The 18,684-nt window shown below is 41.9% G+C and overlaps 1 protein-coding gene across 5 annotated transcripts in view; it reads right to left on the bottom strand.

The window, feature by feature from the left end:
* Nucleotides 1–18,684, bottom strand: part of U2SURP (U2 snRNP associated SURP domain containing) — a 78,396-nt gene that overhangs the window by 24,505 nt on the left and 35,207 nt on the right. For 4 of the 5 annotated variants that reach the window (XM_053312712.1, XM_053312713.1, XM_053312714.1 and 1 more), the window contains exons 12-19: nt 18,113–18,156; nt 4,787–4,891; nt 4,323–4,389; nt 4,079–4,242; nt 2,981–3,143; nt 2,325–2,404; nt 1,674–1,761; nt 513–635 (exon numbers count right to left, since the gene is read on the bottom strand). In XM_053312712.1, the coding sequence (XP_053168687.1) occupies nt 513–635; nt 1,674–1,761; nt 2,325–2,404; nt 2,981–3,143; nt 4,079–4,242; nt 4,323–4,389; nt 4,787–4,891; nt 18,113–18,156 (834 nt within the window). The remainder of the gene's footprint in view (nt 1–512; nt 636–1,673; nt 1,762–2,324; nt 2,405–2,980; nt 3,144–4,078; nt 4,243–4,322; nt 4,390–4,786; nt 4,892–18,112; nt 18,157–18,684) is intronic. The other variant, XM_053312716.1, reaches the window with a different exon arrangement.

The following is an 18,684-nucleotide window of genomic DNA, read 5'->3' as shown; positions in this document are numbered from 1 at the left end:
CAGATCAGAAATTCTAGACTCTGACACGTGTAAGCAAATTCCATGAACTTGAGACCAGCATAAAAATGCCCTTGCAGATACTTGTAACTTCTTTTATTTCTATAATTCCAACTGTAACCACACAACATGGAAGAGATGAGAAGCTGCCCCAAAAATTATTCAGGTATTTCAAAATTCTCTCTCCCTCACTCACACACACCTGAATACTGATAAAGAGGCAATGCACGTGCTTCAGGTTCCAAGTTATTTCCAATACGTAACTGGTAAATGAGCTAGTTCAAAGGCAAAGGCATGGACAATGTTAACATTCATAGAAGAAGAAGAAATACTATATATGCAACCTCAGACCATAGAAAGTTTCATTTGGGATCTGGGAAGCAAGAGCAGTCTTTATGCCCTATAGTCCTCTTACAAATCTTCTGCCGAACACATTTTCCTTACCTATAAGTCTTCAGGTTCTCTTGCTGGCTTCCACACCAATAGTATCAGTAATGGTCTTATCTCACACTCACCTCTGTTTCCTTTTCTTCTATAATATTTACAAGCCCCAAGAAAATATTCTGCAGTTTGATCAAAAATGGTTCTGGATAAATCGCCCAGTCTTCCCATGCTCTGAAGCATGTCATTACCCGTTGCTAAAAGTAGTAAACAATGCTAGTCATTTGTATTGAGAAGTACTTTTAAGAGCAAAATAAAAAGCCCAACACTATAAGTCTATTTATAATTGTGTCAATCACAGACTATTCATATAGGCTCTGGTGGATGTGTTAACTTTGGGTACAAAGCAGTTAAAATCAAGGGCAAACTACACTGGAATGCAGACTGCACTATTTACAGTTAATCTTGATTTCATGTTGAAAGATGTACAGAAAAACCACTCTCATTAAAAAAAGTTTAATTCAGATCCAATTAAGAGTAGCATGTACAATGTATCTTTTTATACATATATAACTGTAGGCCAGCTAAACAGAACATGTATACTGTTTCTTGAAACTGTTAGCAGTTCAGTTGAAGTGCTAAGCCAAAGTCTCAATTCTACAAGTTTGAGAGCAGTTGACATATAGCAGATTTTCAGTACTGTATAAGATTGTTGGATATTATCAGTTTTCTTATGTTTATGATTTTTTAAAAAAAAATCTGTCAGAGCTGGCACACTTTACAGTGCTGCTGCTGAAGAATGAAGTTCTGGTCACCATATCTCAAAAAGGATACTGTAGAACTGGAAAGGGGGCAGAAGAGGGCAACCAAGGTGATCAAGGGTCTGAGCACCTTCCTTATGAGGGAAAGGCACAACATTTGGGGCATTTAAGTTTAGAAAAAGGCCGACTAAGAGGAAATATGATAGAGATTTTAAAAATTATGCATAATGTTGAGAGAGTGGATAGAGAGATGTTGTTCTTCCTCACACACAAACTAGAATCAGAGGTTATCCCATGAAACTGAGTGCCAGGAAATTTGGGAGCGACATAAGGAAGTACTTTTCCACACAGCACATAATTTATCTATGGAATTCTCTGCCATGAAATGTGGTGATGGCCACCAGCTTGGATGGCTTTAAGCGGGGCTTAGACAAATTCATTAATTATGTAAGTTTTGCTATTGTGTGGTTTTCATTCACTGTATAGAGAATTGTGCTAAATATATTTATTAAATGTCAACAATCACACACATACCTTAAAGTTTTCAGACTGTAAATGGCCTTGTATTGATCGGTAGGTTGCATTCAGATCAGAATATATCTGACAGAGTTTTGTTTCAAAACTGAAAAGATAGTTTTCACATGTTAGACTTTGTAGTATGAAGTATATTGCAATGAAAGCTCTTTAGTTTTGCAGTCATAAAAAAGCTATAAAGCAAACCGAAGTCCTAAACCTAATGCACACCCAGCTGGGATTAGGTCTCCATGATTGTCATAAATAAAGTTTAGAACTGCAAAACAGATAGCTACTACAAATGTAAAAATCTGGTCCTATATTTCCATACAGCCTTTCTAGATGCATAGCACACTCACAACCCAGAGTAACAAGCCACAGTTCTTTAACTGCCCATGATTATATACTACCAACACCCATCTTAAGTTGAGCAGAGAAAGGAAAAGTCAAATGTGAACAAATACAAAATCATGTTTCTTTCCACATGCAGTCTGTATATCTTAGTAACAGTGATACTACTGTTAAGTTACTTTAGTATACCACAAAGTACTACTAGGTAGCATACTTATTTATCTCATTTATGTCCTGCTCTATCCCATGGGTTCAGAGCATCCAAGTCTACAAGCATTATTTCATTCTTCTATAAGCATTTTTAAAACTTTTTATACTTACAACTTTCTGTAATATGAAGCATTGGCAACTTTAGCAGAAGAATTGTATAATACATCAGAAACCAAATATAATCTTGCAATCTACAAAGAATATAGAACTACAATTATCAATGCCAATTTACGAGGGACATCATCATATACTTTTGACATAGGCATAAAGCCATGCAGATTCAATAGCTATAGCCATCTTACAAAAAACTAGGATACCATCAGCTTTTTAAATATACATGATATCTAGAAGTACATGGCAGAAAGAGCTGTGTAAGAAATATCAAACTACCAGCAATTAAAAAACATTAAGTGCCTTACTTCTGCAGTAAACGTTTATGGAAAATCTAAAATATGTTCCGATGAAAGGCAAACACCTTTGTCAAAAATAATGGAAACGTTGGATAACTCCAGTTTTGCAGGTGGAGAAGATGATAATTTGGATTAGCAAGTGAAATTTGAAATAATTCATTAAAATATAGTTTGTGTATTTATGTGGTGGGGGGTGGTTCTTCTATACACCACATCAGTGTATATGGAAACTGAGAACAGTATTACATTAAAAACATTCATTTTTATTGTATACGTTGACTGTCAGTTCATGTATGTCAAGCCATGTTCGAGTCGTTCAGAAATTCTATACAAGGCATAAAATGAGATTAATCATACCTTTTTAGGAAGTGGAGTCTTCAAGATGGACAGTGACTCAGCAATACAGTCTACAATTTCTTCAGCAGCTTCAGCATTATTAAGACAGAAAACCATTGCATCTCCAATATCATTCTTACGCGGTGTTAACCCACGCAGGATTTCCTCTAATTTGTCCCTCTGTCTAAAATTTCAGTTGCAATATTCAGAAAATTTGGCAATATACTTTCTGCATATTATTTATATTCTATACGAGTTAGGATTTATGTACATTAAACTTTAAAGGCAACAATAATTAGAGATGTGCAAGAACCTGTTCAGAGGCTCTTTTAAGGGCCTCCAAACTGGTCCGAACAACCGGCTGTTTGGCTGGTTTGAAGATGGGGAGACATACCTTTAAGGGCGGAGGAGGGTGCCCTTACTCCTCCCGCCATGTTTCCCCCGCTGACGCTCCAATTTAAAAGTGTCCGTTGGGGCGGCAGTGTACCACCCTGCCGTCCCATATCCTCTTCAGCCGGAAGAAAAAGGAAGTACCCGGCACACATGTGCATGCACATCGGGTGGGCAAGCAAGTGCAACATGCACGCACATGGACGCTAGGTACTTCCTGTTACTTCTGGCCGAAGAGGACACAGGGCGGCAGGGAGGTACAACGCCACCCAGACGGATACTTTTAAAATGGAGCGCCGACGAGGGAAACACGGCAGGAAAGGTAAGGGCACCCTTCCCTGACCTTAAAAGGTATGCACCTCACCTGCCGCTGGTTCTGTGCACATCCCGAACAATAATCTGGAACAGCCATACAATCTAAAATAAATGTTCAACTAGAGATACATATATCAGGTGGTATATAAATATGACATACAAAATGCAGCGTACACTTATTTACATGGGAGCTTTTTGCAGAAATGTGTGTCTTCATCCTTATGCCACATGAGACACAAGCAGGCATTTATAAATTAGTTTGCAACATTTATATGAAACTGTGGAATGGAAGACTTTCCAAAAAATAATGGCCAGCTCTTCACAACTAGGATTCCTATGTTAATTGAATACTTCAGATGAGCTATTATGCAAATAGAAGAAAAGGTGATATAAAGGTTCTTTAAATATGCTTACTCTTCCTTAAGCGCACCCTTCTTGCTAGGCTCCTCTACAAATGCTTCAGGCTCTTGTTCTTCTGACATCCCATGGAGATATGGATTTAGAGGTGGTGGTCTCCAAAACGACCCATTTTTAAACATACGAAAGTCTTCAGTCCTCCATTTAGTTGGAGCATCACCCTAACAACAACAACAACGGAGTCAGAGCAGCCAATATGTTTACTATATCAACTGGAAATTGTTGGTAAAATATTGCTTACCTGTAGAATGGAATAGAGCTTCCACCTGTAGTATACATGGGCAGGAGTCTGGTTCTCAAATAAAAACCTAAGCAAAACAGAGAAGAGAACACAAAACAAATTACTACCAAGAACAAAGCTTTTTAAAAAAGGAAAGCAGCTCTCTAAAGACAAAAAGAGAAAGAATTTACACCATTCAGCTCCTGCCACTAATTCAGGCCTCAATAATTTTTCTTTGGGTGTAGGAGCCAACTTAAAAATTGGGAGCTAGGCAATGGACACTTGACAGAACCTTGCATGAGTAGCTCCCAATCCAAGCTTCCAAGGCTCTACAAGGGCAACACGTAAAGGAGGAAGGGTTGCCAAGTTGAGGTGACCACCTCACGTTGCCTCATTATAACTTCTGCTATTTAATCAGTGATTAAATACATGCAGCGGCAATAATATGCAGTGCTTAAGAGAAATAAAGGGGAGGAAATAACTACCTGAACATTGGATTGTTGATTTCTCTGTTCATAATCATGGCTTCAAACATAGGTCCTTCACGCACCACAAACTCTATCATTCGATGTATCAGTGCAAGCAAATTCCTACAACAACAACACAGTTAAAGAAAAATTGATTCAGACCTAACACCTCACAAACTATATTCCACCTAAGGTATTATAAATGGAGAAGATTTGGCTGTATAGTTAGGAAAATGTATACAATTTAAGAAAATTTGGAGCAATGTTCTAGTCTTCAGTAAAGGGCAAAAACAAGACCACAGTCAGTGGGCCTTCAATGATAAACACAAACGCCCTGTGGCTCATGCATTATACTTCCAATACAAAAGTTGTTGTTTGTTAATTTTTGCCTGAGTTAAGTTTAAGGCAGTGATATAAAAATGTATATTAATTTCCAAACTAAACCATCAGTTTTATGCTCAACACTGTTATTTTCAGCATTTTAGGAAATCATTTGTTTGAGCCCGGTAAAAATTAAAAAATGTTGGTTTAAAAGCTGATACACAGTTGTGTAAACACAAATGGAAACTAGCCAAATACAATGGTGGGAAGTTGTGAGAACAGTAAGTGGTCTTCAGATAACTGATGCTGCGTCATTGCTGAAGCTTAAGTGAGTCAGGACCTGATGAGTTCCTTGGATGGGAAGCCACTGGAAACCGTGTCCAGTTCTGGGCATTGCATTTTAAGGACACTGATAAGCTGAAATAGCTTCAGAGAAGGGCATTAAAAATGGTGAGTTATTTAGAAAGGGACCATCCTATGAAACTGATTGCCAGGAAATTTAGGACCAACCAAAGGAAGTACTTTTTCACACAATGCATAATCAATCTATGGAATTCACTGCCACGGGATGTGGTGATGGCCACTAGTTTGGGTGACTTTAAGCAGGGCTTAGAAAATTAAGGAGGAACAGTCTATCAATGGCTACAAGTCTGATTGCTATAGGCAGCTCCAGCCTCAGAGGCAAGATGCCTCTAAATACCAGTTGCAGGGGAGCAATAGCAGGAAAAAGGGCATGCCCTCAGCTCTTGCCTGTAGGTTTCTGAGAGGCATCTGGTGGGTCATTATGTAAAACAGGATGCTGGACTAGATAGGCCTGATCCAGCAGGGCTGTTCTTATCTTCTTAATAGTTAAAGGAACTGAGTATGCTCAGCCTGGAGAAGAGAAGTCTAAGGGAAGACACAATAGTCTCCAAATATTTGAAGGGCTGCCACATAGAAGAAACGGACTTGTTCTTTGTTGCTCCTGAGGGCAGAACTAGAACCAGTGGGTTGAAATTATAAGGAAGCAGATTTAAGCTAAACATTAGGTGGAATTTCCAAACTGTAAGGGCTGTTTGGCAGTAGAACAGGCTTCCTTGTTCAGTTTTGGGCTCTCTTTTGCTAGAGGTTTTCAAAAAGAGGCTGCACACCCATCTGTCAGGGATGCTGCAACAGATTCCTGCACTGAGCAAGGGGTTGGACTAGAAGACCTCCACAGTACCTTCCAACTCTAAAATTCTAGAATTATATTAAGAGTGGACTACCAATATAACATTTTATTTAAAAAAAAATTCTAGGAAGAAAACATTCAGATGAATATTTAAAACTGATGCCTTGAAGAGGAAATTGTCATTAGTGACAATATTCCATTTAGTTATAATTAATGAGCCACAAGTACTAAAACCTAAGCATCGTTATACTTTCTTTACCGAGTACAGTAACTAAAAGTCCAGAGTGTCCATCATTGAGCATTTCAAATTACATTCAAAGATGTATGTCTACTCATAAGAAATTGTTAAAACAAATACTACCATATAGTAAAAACAGGTTGCTCACCTGTAACTGATGATCTGGTAGTGATCTGTTGATATCCATTAGAATGGGTTCTGCGCCTGCGGGGAAGCCTCTCGGTGTTGGGTTTTACAGCTCCTCTTCAGCACCTGCACCCTGCCCCACGTGACCACATGGCTATTTAAGGCGGGAGGAAGTGCAGGCACCTCAGTTCCTTGGAGACCACCGAAGCAGTCAAGTCAGCAGGTAAGTTCTACTATAGCGAGGTAAGCACTACTGCGGAGGGGAGGTTCAGGAGGGTCTAATGGATATCAACGGATCACTACCAAATCATCAGTTACAGGTGAGCAACCTGTTTATCTGGTTCGTGATCTGTTGAATCCATTAGAATGGGTGTTTAGTTAGCTCCATAAGGAGGAGGGAAGCAGTAGAGTTATTGCAACACCCTTTTGAGGACACGTCTCCCAAAATTCGCCTCCGCAGTAGACTATAAGTCTATAGCGTAGTGCTTCACAAAAGGTTGTTCAGAAGACCATGTAGCAGCCTTACAAATGTCTTGAAACGATATGCAAGACAGGTGAGCAGCCGAGGCACCATAAGCTCTTGTGGAATGCGCCCTGATGGTCTTTGGTGGCGGAACTTTCTGTAAAGAGTACGCCAAACGGATGGCTTCGACAATCCAGTGTGATAGTCTCTGCCTGGACAATGCCTGTCCTACGTTCGCTCCCTTATAGGCGACAAATAGCCTCCTTGATGAGCGGAAAGGTTTAGTCTTTGAAAGGTAATAGAGAAGCGCTCTTCGCACATCCAGGGAATGTAGGGCTTTTTCCAATGGAGTGGTTGGTGACTTAAGGAAGGTAGGAAGCACTACGTCTTATTGATGTGGAAGTCCGACACAATCTTCGGCAAAAAGGTGATATCCGGCCGGAGAAGAACTTTATCCGGGTAGAACCGGGCATAAGGGACATCCATGCAAAGAGCTGTGAGTTCACTCACCCTTCGAGCTGTGGTGATAGCCACTAAAAAAGCTGTCTTGAGAGATGCCAGCTTCACCGTTGCGGAACACATGGGTTCGAAGGGTGGTTCAGTTAGTGTCGAGAGGACCAGAGAGATACTCCACTGCTCAAGAGGTTTTCTGACAGGAGGGTACAGATCAGTGAGGCCTTTCAGGAAGCTCTTGCATGAAGGGTGGGAGAACACTGTTTTCCCATCCCAGCCTGGATGCCGAGATGAAAGCACAGCCAAGTGGAGCTTGATTGACACGTTTGATAGTTTTGCTGATTTCAGAGAGGTCAATCAAATAAAGTAGGATATCAAGGACAGAAGCCTCCTTAGGGCGGAAAGCGTGGTGAGAAGCGTAGATAGCAAATCTTTTCCATTTGCTAGCATAGCTTTTTCTTGTAGACGGCTTGCGCTGATTTAGCATGATTCGCTTCAGCAATCGATCTTCCATGCTGTTAGTTGCAAGGTGAGCACTTCCGGATGTAGAAGATGTCCGTTTTCCTGAATCAGGAGGTCTGGATGGTTCAGAAGTCTGTGAGAAGTCGAAGCTAGTTTGAGTAGATGTGGAAACCATACTTGGCGGGGCCACCAAGGCGTGATCAGGATGCACTTCACATGGCCTGCCAGTAGACATGCTACAACTCTGCTCAGAGGCAAAGGGGGAAACAGGTAAGCCCACTGCCGCGACTAGTCTATCTGGAAGGCATCTCCCAGCAACTGGGGTTCGTGGCCCACTATCGAGCAGAACAGCCTGCATTTTGTGTTCTGTGCTGTAGCAAATAAGTCGACTTCCGGGTGACCTCAGAACAGAAATATCTTGTGGAGCTATATGTCGTTCAGTTCCCCTCTGTTGCCAGATTTGGCTTCTTGTAAGCCAAATTTTGGGTTACGGCCCATTTGACTCACGAGTATACCCCTGAGGTTCTGGCCACCCACTCGTGTCAGGTTTCTGTGGAGAATGAACGACTGAGGCCATCTGCCAGTATGTTGTCCGTGCCCTTGATCTGGATGGCTATTGGGGTGATGCTGTTCTTGATAAACTAATGCCAGATTTGAATGCTCAGGGCACACAGTGACCTGGAGACCGTTCTGCCCTGTCTATTCAGGTATGCAATGGCGGCCGTGTTGTCCAAGTGTAATTGTACTACCCTTCCTCTTAGCATTGGGAGGAAGGCTTTCACGGCTTGGAAAACCACCAGTAGCTCCAGGAAGTTTATGTGGAACTGGCGTTGGGACCGGGTCCAGAGACCTTGTGCTACTGTGGTATTGCAATGAGCACCCCAACCCTGCAGTGAAGCATCTGTCGTGACCCACACAGACGGGACCCGTGTCTGAAATGGTATTCCTCTGAGCAAGCTGAGCCACCTCATCCACCAAGAGAGGGATCTTAGGACTGGTAGAGGCAGACGTAGTTGCATTGCTGGACTGTCTCTGTTTAAGCAAGAGGAGGACAGAAACCACAACTGAAGCTTCCTCATTTTCAATCGGGTGTAGCGTACAGTCGTCTTGCAGGAGACTATCAGGCCTAGCAAATGTATTTGATGCACTGTTTGCAAGGGATTGTGTTGAAACTCTTGAACCATTAGAGCTATGGTCTGGTAGCGTTCTTCTAGCAAGAACGCTCTCCCCCTATCTACATCCAGTATTGCGCCAATGTAAGATATGGTGGACACTGGGGTCAGATGAGACTTCTTTTGGTTGATTTGTATTCCTAGATCTTGGAGAAGGCCCAACATGTATTGAAACTACAAACATAACTCTTTTTTGTCTCTGGATGTCAACAGCCAGTTGTCCAGAGAGGGGAAGAGTTTCAGGCCTTTTGTCCTTAAATGAGCCACTACCACCGCCATACACTTGGTAAATACACACGGGGCAGTGCAGAGACCGAACGGGAGGACTTGATATTGATATATTGACGTTCCTACCATGAATCTCAGGTACTTTTGGTGGGACGGTCGAATCCCTATATGAAAGTAGGCCTCCTTTAAGTCTAACATCATAAGCCACCGCTCTTGATGTAGCAGCGGTAGGATGTCCTGCAACGTTGCCATCTGATACCTTTTCACTTGTACAAACTTGTTGAGGTGCCTGAGGTCCATGATCGGTCGCATCCCGCCATCTCTTTTCGGGATTTGGAAGTAACGGGAGTAAAACACCTCCCGTCGAGCTGCCCATCGCACTGGGACTATTGCGTTCTTGCAAAGGAGATCCTTCACTTCTTGCAATAAAGTTGGAGTTGCTCTCGTAAAGTGAAGGCCCCGGAACAGTGGGCGCGTCTTGAACTCTATTGCGTAACCTGATGTGACAATCTTTAAGACCGGTCTGATGTTATGTGGCACCATGCTTGCGCATGACTTGCCAATCTGATGTTGTTGTTGGCTTGCAGAACCGGCCGGTTGATGGTGTAGGCCAGGTGGTCGACCTCCTTGATGTTATGGGAGGAAGAATAAAGTTGATGGAGCAATAGAGATGAATGGTGCGATGGACTGTTATGTATCTCAGGGCAGTTGTTTGTTGCCGTCCGCCTGTTTCCTGTGTTGCGTAGGGGTACATCTACCCTTTTGTTTTCCTGGGCGTTTATTAAAAGGCTGGTAATTCTTACGGAAGTCATGGCGTTCCTGTGGCCTGTAGGATGCACAGGGGCGATAGTAGGATTTTTGTTTGTTAGGGTACGAAGTTGATGCCGAAGAAGTGAATGTCTTGGCCTTGAATTTTGATTTCTTCATTTTCTCCATTGTTGAATCTGTCTATTCAAGAGAAAAGGCCCTTGCCATTGAATGGTAGGCCCTCTATCTTATCTTTCATGTCCTGATGAAGGGATAAGGACCACAACCAGGCATGACGACGGAGGGTAATCGCAGTGGTGATAGACCTAGACTCCGACTCTGCTAGGTGCTTTGCAGTGCTCAATTGATACGTGAGGTCCCCAGCTTTCTGTAACGTTTTCCGGAACCATACCTTGAGTTCTTCAGGAGACAACTTATCAATGTCCTTCTCTAGATTCTCCCAAATGCAGTAGCTTTATTTAGCCAATGCAGGCCGAGTAATTAGCCACTTTCACTGAAAGACAAGAGATAGAGTATAACTTTCTCCCCATGACATCTAATTTTCTGCCCTCTTTATCCACAGGGGTGGTGTGCCGACGACCGGACCTAGACATGGTCGCACAGTCAATGACCAATGAGTTTGGACATGGTGTTTGAATGGGTAGGTATTATCCTGTTCTTGTACCCTGTAAAGACCCTCCAGTCTCTTAGAAGTTGGTGTGGACGTGTGTGGAACCTGCAAGGCGCATTGAGCGACATTTGAAATGAGGGGTAGCAGAGGTAGAGCTACTGGTTGTGCTGATTGGGACCGGGCCATGAAGTTGTAGTCATCAATGGTTTTTACTTGTGAGGATAGATCTAATCCCAAGGCGGCAGCCATCTGTTTAACATGAGTGTGGTACGCCTTTAATTCCTCCGTTGGTGAGACGTGGGCAGGTGTGGCCATGTCGGGTGAGGGATCAGCTTCCACAATTTCTGTGTCACACTCAAAATCAGAAGAGCCATGGTGACTGTCATCTGATGCAATCTCAGAGGGAGAGTGGTGTGAGGGAACCCCACCTGCTGATGTGATCATTGGAGGAGGGGGTAAAGGTGGGTCCTCCGTTTGGACCGCTACTGCAGCAACCTGTTGTGTGGTTTGTGTCGACTGTGTAGATGTAGATAGCAGAGTCTGCGTGGAAGCGTTGGAAAACACCGGTTTCAGCAGAGGAGGAGTACCCCCTTTAGGGAGTGGACGGATTGGTAGCGCGGCAGTAGCTCGAGGGACAGTAGTTGCAGGCATGGCTTGTCGCCAAACTCGATCCTCATCGTGGTCATAGGCCATTCCAGGTGAAGATGCGCCAGGTAACGCCATCTCATTAGAAGGTGAGACCCCGTGAGTGAACCCGTAGGTGTGCCATGGGGCTGCAGTGGATAACTGTGTAGCGGATAGTAATTGTGCAGAGCGTCTTCGTCCGAGCGAGGAAAACCTGGAAATGTAGATGGAGTGTTAGCTGCAGAATCCAACATTGTCAGAAGAGACTGTGTTGTTCCCAGGTCCAAAGCCGTGGCCCCATTATTTGAGAGATCGGCTTCCTCTACTACGAACGTCAGGGGAGCCCGGAATCGAGGTGTAACAGTAGTAATATTTGTCGGTGTGTTCAATGCTGAAGGCTGCACTCCCTCCCCCGATGTCAAGGGGGACCGTATCGGGGTTGGCGCTGGTTGTAAATCTCAGAGACTCAGTACCGGTAGAGCCGGGGCCGGAGGAAAAAACACTTCTTCAATTGTCGATGTCGATGCTTTCATCTGTGCCGAGATCGCTGTTGACGCAATGTCTGGAGCATTCGATGTTGAGGTGTCTCTGGGCGTCGAGTGTGGCTTCGGCGTCAATAGTCCAGCTGGATATGCTGCCGTCGATGCCGAGGTGGTTGATGCCGAGGGCGCAGCATGTTGAGTCATCGTCGATGCCGGTGGAGCTGCCGATGTCGAGGGCTTCGATATCAACACAAAAAACAACTCCTGAACGGACTTCGGCGACGGGGTCAAGCCTGATGTCGACAGCTTCCGCATTTTTGCGGCAGGTTCTTCAGTAGTCGCCATTTCCTCACAAAAACGTTTTGAGGATTTATGGGTTTTTACGGCGGGCAACGGGGTTTTAGACTGGGTTGAAGCCAGGGCCCTCAAGCCATGAGCCTGAGGAGATTTCTTCGACGCAGACAAAGGCCCTGCCAAAACATCTTCATATATCGCGGCCCTCAAATGGAGTTCTCGATTTCTCTGGGTTTGTTTTGAGAATGATTGGCAGATATTACAACAGGACATAATATGCGCCTCACCCAGACAGAGCAAACACAAACTATGTGCATCTTGTGAGGGCAGTTTTGCCTTGCATTTCTCACAACGTTTAAAAGTCTTTTTCTCCTTCAGGGTATCCATATCTACAAGTTAGTCCGTTACTCACAAATACGTGGTCGTTAGTCAGTCCGAAGTCAAAGCCAGGTAGCAGTGCAATCAAAGTTCCCAAACCAATACGATTAGAGTAGGCAGAAATGGTAAGCAATCCATGGTCATTCACCAGCAAAACAGTCCGATCAGGCGGCAAAGTAGAATCGCAAGGCAGAAGGTTTAACAAGAAATCCAAGGTCAGAAGTCCAGAGAAGCAAGATAGAACTTTTCAATGATTTGAGGAACCAAAACGAGGAGCCATAGAAACCGAGTGAACCGATCCCTATGGCAGTCACAAAGGAACTGAGGTGCCTGCACTTCCACCTTAAATAGCCACGTGGTCACGTGGCGCAGACGCCGAAGAGGAGCTGTAGAACTCGACACCAAGAGGCTTCCACACAGGCGCAGAACCCATTCTAATGGATTCAACGGATCACGAACCAGATCAATGGTTCCTATTTTAGAATTTCCCAGTTTTTCAACATATTAACCCCAATCCAGAAAAGTGTGATTAGGGGATCCATACACTATTGGTAGCATCCAGAGTAAACATATGTGAACAGAACTCTTCAGCAAGGACGAGTGGGAAAGCAATTTTCACCAATACCTCATTACCTCTGCAGCCCTCTGTGCCTACCAACAATATGTCCCTGAGGGTTATAGAACCCTCAGGGACATTTTCTGCAGACCTAGGGAGCTGCAGAGGAAATGAGGAAGGATGGACAATTGTTCTTCTCCCTACTTCAGTGTGAGAGCAGAAGCATTCCACTCATGCGCCTCTTACTCTGGATGCTACTCAAAGGGCTTGTTTGTACCTCGTACTTTATTGCAAAGTGCAATCTACAACTTCCAAGGTTTGAAAAAGCATCTTTTGGTACTACATGGGGAAACTATCAAAGAAAAGTTTTTTAAACCCATGGCAGATGCATGAGCCCTTGTGTATGTGAAAACGGTCTCACTGGCTTGGGCCGACTGGGTTATCATGAGAGACTTTGCAAGAAGTGTTAACAATAAGAGACACTCCCACCCTCCACCATATCAGACTACTAAATCAAGAAAATCAAAAAAGTATCAGCTCTGCCACATTTAAAAGTGTTTTCGTTTGTGATTACTAAGCAAGACCTGTCCCTGCATTTTAAAACTGCATTTGTTCCTAAGCTATTATACCAGGTGTTCATCTTTTCATGCATCTTCAATGTGCATAACATTTCAGTCAGAACTTCACGTCTAAAATCTTTAAATTAATTGTTCACAGGTAATACACATCTATTTCTCTTACAAAAGTAAACAAATACAAAAGGAAAATATCTTCCTACTTCAATGAGCTCGGACTATATTTTTTAAAAACTACAGTTAAAGCAAGCAATAAAACTGACCACTTGTTATAACATAGTAATCTTAACTCTGTTCTACAATAATCCTAGAACTACTGCTCAAAACATTCCAAATAATTCAGTAATCATTTTATTCACTGCAGCTTTCTGGATGTTTAAGAGAGAAGAATATTTAGGCATAAGCATTTTAAATAATTAACTGAAAAGGTGGGAAAGATATACCTCAAATAAAAAGAGAGAGCTACTTGTATTTGAAGATACTAGTGCAATTGAGCCATTTCAAGCCTTCTAGCATGAAGATCACCTCAGTGACCTATCGTCCAGATACCCTTATGCCAGATAATACTGTAAGACTTTATTTAGCTCGAGGAATGGGGTACCGGTATTAATGATGCTAAGGAGGCTGATGAAGCTTTGTTTGCGAAACGGCGAGTATCCGGAAGAGCCGTTCGACTTCGACTTGTGAAGTTTGTATTTCTCCATAAGGGCATGCAGTGGGCTTTATCTTTGATTTATGACACCTAATTTATGGAAGCCATGCTCGACTGGTTCTCTTCAATTTGCGTGTTTGTCATTTGAAACCTTCACTCCTGTGTGGATGATATTGAGTGTTTCTCAAACAAGCCAGCACCCCCCTTTCTTTTGCCCTGCTCAGCTACATCTTTATATGTCCAGTTTGTATTCTCCTAAAGGGCATAAGGGAGTTAAATCTGTGACTGATGACATCCACACCCTATTGAGACCACATTTGATGCGGCTTTTTTGTAATTTGGAACTTCTATTACAACATTGAACTTTGCCCATTTCATCCAGCAGCCCTATTTTTGCCTTGCTCAGTCACACCTCCTCTGGAAATCTCTGACTGTCATTGTACATGCTAATAGTTTTGCATTTTGTATCATGAGATGGCTTGAGCATTATTGTATATATTATTATTATTGTTGAATTGTTGAGCTTGGATTAATGATTTATTGTTCATTAGTGTTACTGATTATTCAACTATGGTTCATTGTTTGTTAATATACATTTTCACTGTTTGGCTGCTTTATATTATTTGTATATTTATTTGCCGTTGTCACGGTGGGATTTCCCCCCCCCCCCTTTTTTTTTTACCCTGGCTGGGATGGCAAGATGGTGTTTTCCCATCCTTCATGCAAGAGTTTTTTGAAAGGCCTCACTAATCTCTATCTGCCTGTCCGTCAACCACTAGATCATCTGTGTGTGTGTCCCTATCAACTTCACAATGCCTGGACCAATATGAACCATATTGGGTACAACTGTAAAGACACATAGGGATATCTCAATAGCATAGTTTGTGGTGATGTAATCCACCCTGATTCAAGATGGTGGGTGCATAGACGTTTAAGGCACAAGTGGGCTAATTTGTGGACCATCTAACTGATTTGGGTACAACTGTAGTGAGAAACATAGGGACACTTGCAAGGTACAGCTGTAGGGACATATAGGGACACCTCAAAGGCATAGTTTGCTATGATATCACCCACCATGATTCAAGATGGCAGACACATGAATGTTTAAGGCACAAGTGAGCTAACTTGTGAACTGCCTAACCAACTTGGACCAAATTTAGTCCAGTTGTAGGGATAGTGAAAGTAGGCAGATTAGTTCTTACCAAAAGTTATTTTTTTCCTCCTAGGCTCACTGGGGACAGAAACACTAAGTTTTGTTTGAAAGGTAGGTATCCAATCTTGTTTACGAAACACTAGGGAACATAGGACTACATCTTAACCACTGCTGGAGCGTTACACTACAGGAATTCTGTTCTAGCTGGAGCACTTACATGCCTTTATGGGAAATTTCCACAGGAGACTCAAATAAACAGCACCTCACAACATATATCCACAAAGCTAAATGGCCAGGTAACTACTCTAACCTATAGGGTAGTTTTCTGGTTTGGGGGGCTAGAATCCACACTTTCTCATAGGCACAGCACAGATGTGGTGCCCAAATCTAGGTGCATAGCATTATATCATCGTATTCCTTTGGTAATACCAAAGTTATATTCTTGTTGTAGTAAGCATGACTTGTCCCCTTAGCTAAGCAGGGTCCATCCTGGTTGCATATGAAAGGGAGACTAGAAGTGTGAGCACTGTAATATTCTATATCTGCATCCCCTGAGATATTCCCCTCAGGGGATGGAACCACTCTGGGAAGAGCATCTAGGTTCCAAGTTCCCTCCCTGGCATCTCCAAGATAGGGCTGAGAGATTCCTGCCTGCAACCCTGGAGAAGCCGCTGCCAGTCTGTGTAGACAATACTGAGCTAGATGGACCTATGGTCTGACTCAGTATTTGGCAGCTTCCTATGTTCCTATGATTTGCTTCCAGATGCAAAACACTCATAAGTTTTATGTTATTTTCTTAAAGCTTTAAAAATAGGCAGAAGGTAGAACTATTCCAACAGGGTTGCAAAATGCACATTTGGAGGCTACATTGCATCCTCAAGCAACAACAGGACATGACAAAATGCAAAACTTCTTAAAGATGAACAGCAGTTTTATCACTTCTAATTGTTCAAAGCTAGTTTTATGTGCTCTGGTTGCTGAACATCTTACAGATGAACAACTAAGATGATCCCCACTGTGTATTTAATACATATACTAAAATTTCCCATTAATTATTTCACCAAAATTATATCAATAAATTCCTGGTAGAAGGCTCAAAATGCTTAATTCAGTCATATTTTCAAATACTGTACAGTAAGAATTGTGTACAGGAATACTTTCTACTTCATGGACACTTAAGAACACTGCAATGAGCAAAATGGAAACACTTTTCTCTATAAGATAATGACCATACTACTTTCTATATTAGCCAACGAAAATCTAAGTACAGGTTTGCAAATGAGTTCTACTGGCCCACACCACTAGAAATCTCCATCACTAAAAATTCTAACTCCACTAAATTATGCAAATACGGTGTACATCATAAAAGATGTTTGCACTACTGTCTTAAACAAAGTCTCCCTATAAAACTATAGTGAATGTTCATAAAAAACAGTGTAGTACAAAAGGATGATAGTTTAAAAAATCTAAAACATTAAGATGGCCAACAAAAAAGTCTCAGTTATAATAAAACCACATTAATTGGAGCTGATCGTACCAACGTCTGGTCAAAAACTGTATACTTTCCCAATCCATCCCATGATGTTTTCCTGGTCCCCCGCTGCCGCAGACAGTTCAGCTGGTGTTGCTCACCAAGGCCAATGTCAAAGAGAATTTGGGATGCTTTGGTTCTCATTTATTTTAAACAAGTGTTTGTGTTGCTATGTTTGAGAAAAGTTTTTTGCTTGGCTGAGCAAGGGTACACCTAGCACTTACATAATTCTTAAATTATCCCTTCTATATAGGAAGATTATTGCCCTATGTGCCTCCAAGATTTTTAATTTCTTTTAAATGTTTTCCAGGCTTTCTAAACTGTTTTGAATGTTTTAACTGTTAATTGTTTTATGGTGTTTTATAGTTTGTTTAATTGTTAGTTGATTTTAATTGGTGGGTTGTTGTTGTTTTTTAATGTAAACCACCCTGAGCTATTTTTTTCCCCAGAAGGGCAGAATAGAAATCAAATAAATAAACCAACAGCTGTGTTTGGAATTCTTTTTTCCAATAATTATATAGTTGAGAGAAGGGTATCACTATAATTATTGATGACAATGTTATAGCCTTCAAATGATCATTACAGCAAACAACACCCTTTATTCTAAACTCAATAATCCAAATTTCCTGATGATCCGAGCTTGACACCCCCATAAACTCCAGGACAATGTGACCACAATAAACATACTTCCACTCCAGGACAATGTCAGTAGCATGTCTCTTTTTCAAATCTTCTGTGTAATTAAAGTATTTTGGATACCCCTGGACCATCTGAATAACTGAGGTTGCACTAAACTAACCACTCGATTGAAACAGTGGGCAGGGCTAAGTACCATTCAGAATATAACTAGCCTTCATTTTTTCCTGCTAAAAAAAAATCCATCTACCCAATTCTTCACCTGAACTAAAATGCCGGTGACTATCAAATAGAATATCAGTTTTAATTCAGACTGCAGACTCCACCAAGTCCCATTCAAACCTAGGTAATATAATTATACCTTTGCTCAGTCAAGCCTAAACTTTTCTTCAACATTACACATTTTTTCTGTAAAATTCCAAAGGGGATATTTGCTATATTTAGTTCAGTAATAATAAAGAAAAACATGTACCTTTCTGTTGGGATAACCACTTTGACTATGGCTTGCGACAGAGTCTGTATATGAAGTCACATCAGATAATAAACATAGAATATGTGAGTATTGTTAACAAGTAACAAGCAAAAAAATACATATGCATTGAAAATACTACACATCTATCACAAGTTTTGCAGGCAATCACTGCTGCGAAGTTATACACTACGCAATTACATAAAGCCCAAATGGCTGTGTAGAGGTGAACCACAAATGTTCACCAGTTTCAAAGCATGAGAACCTTCCTGACAGAATGTACCATTAATGTACTGAACAGGTACTATACTGTTAATAATGGCTCCAATCCAGAGAAGTATGCAAAAAGATCTGTGTGCGCAGCAGAGCGTTTAGGTTTTTTTGAAACAGCAATTCCTCTGTATGGCATCAGCATCTTTTTCTAAAGCCCGCTTGAGTTTCAGAAACAGTTTCTAATACAGCATGGAGGAAGTTGCCCTTACAAAAAAACCAAAAAACAAAAAACAAAATATATCCCGACAGTGCCTAAGCAAGCCCACTGCATGCATATGAAGGGGCTTGCAGAATGAGGGCCA

The sequence above is a fragment of the Hemicordylus capensis genome, chromosome 3 (assembly GCF_027244095.1).
Source record: "Hemicordylus capensis ecotype Gifberg chromosome 3, rHemCap1.1.pri, whole genome shotgun sequence".
Classification (NCBI taxonomy): domain Eukaryota; kingdom Metazoa; phylum Chordata; class Lepidosauria; order Squamata; family Cordylidae; genus Hemicordylus; species Hemicordylus capensis.
This window is presented reverse-complemented; position numbering and strand designations above follow the sequence as displayed.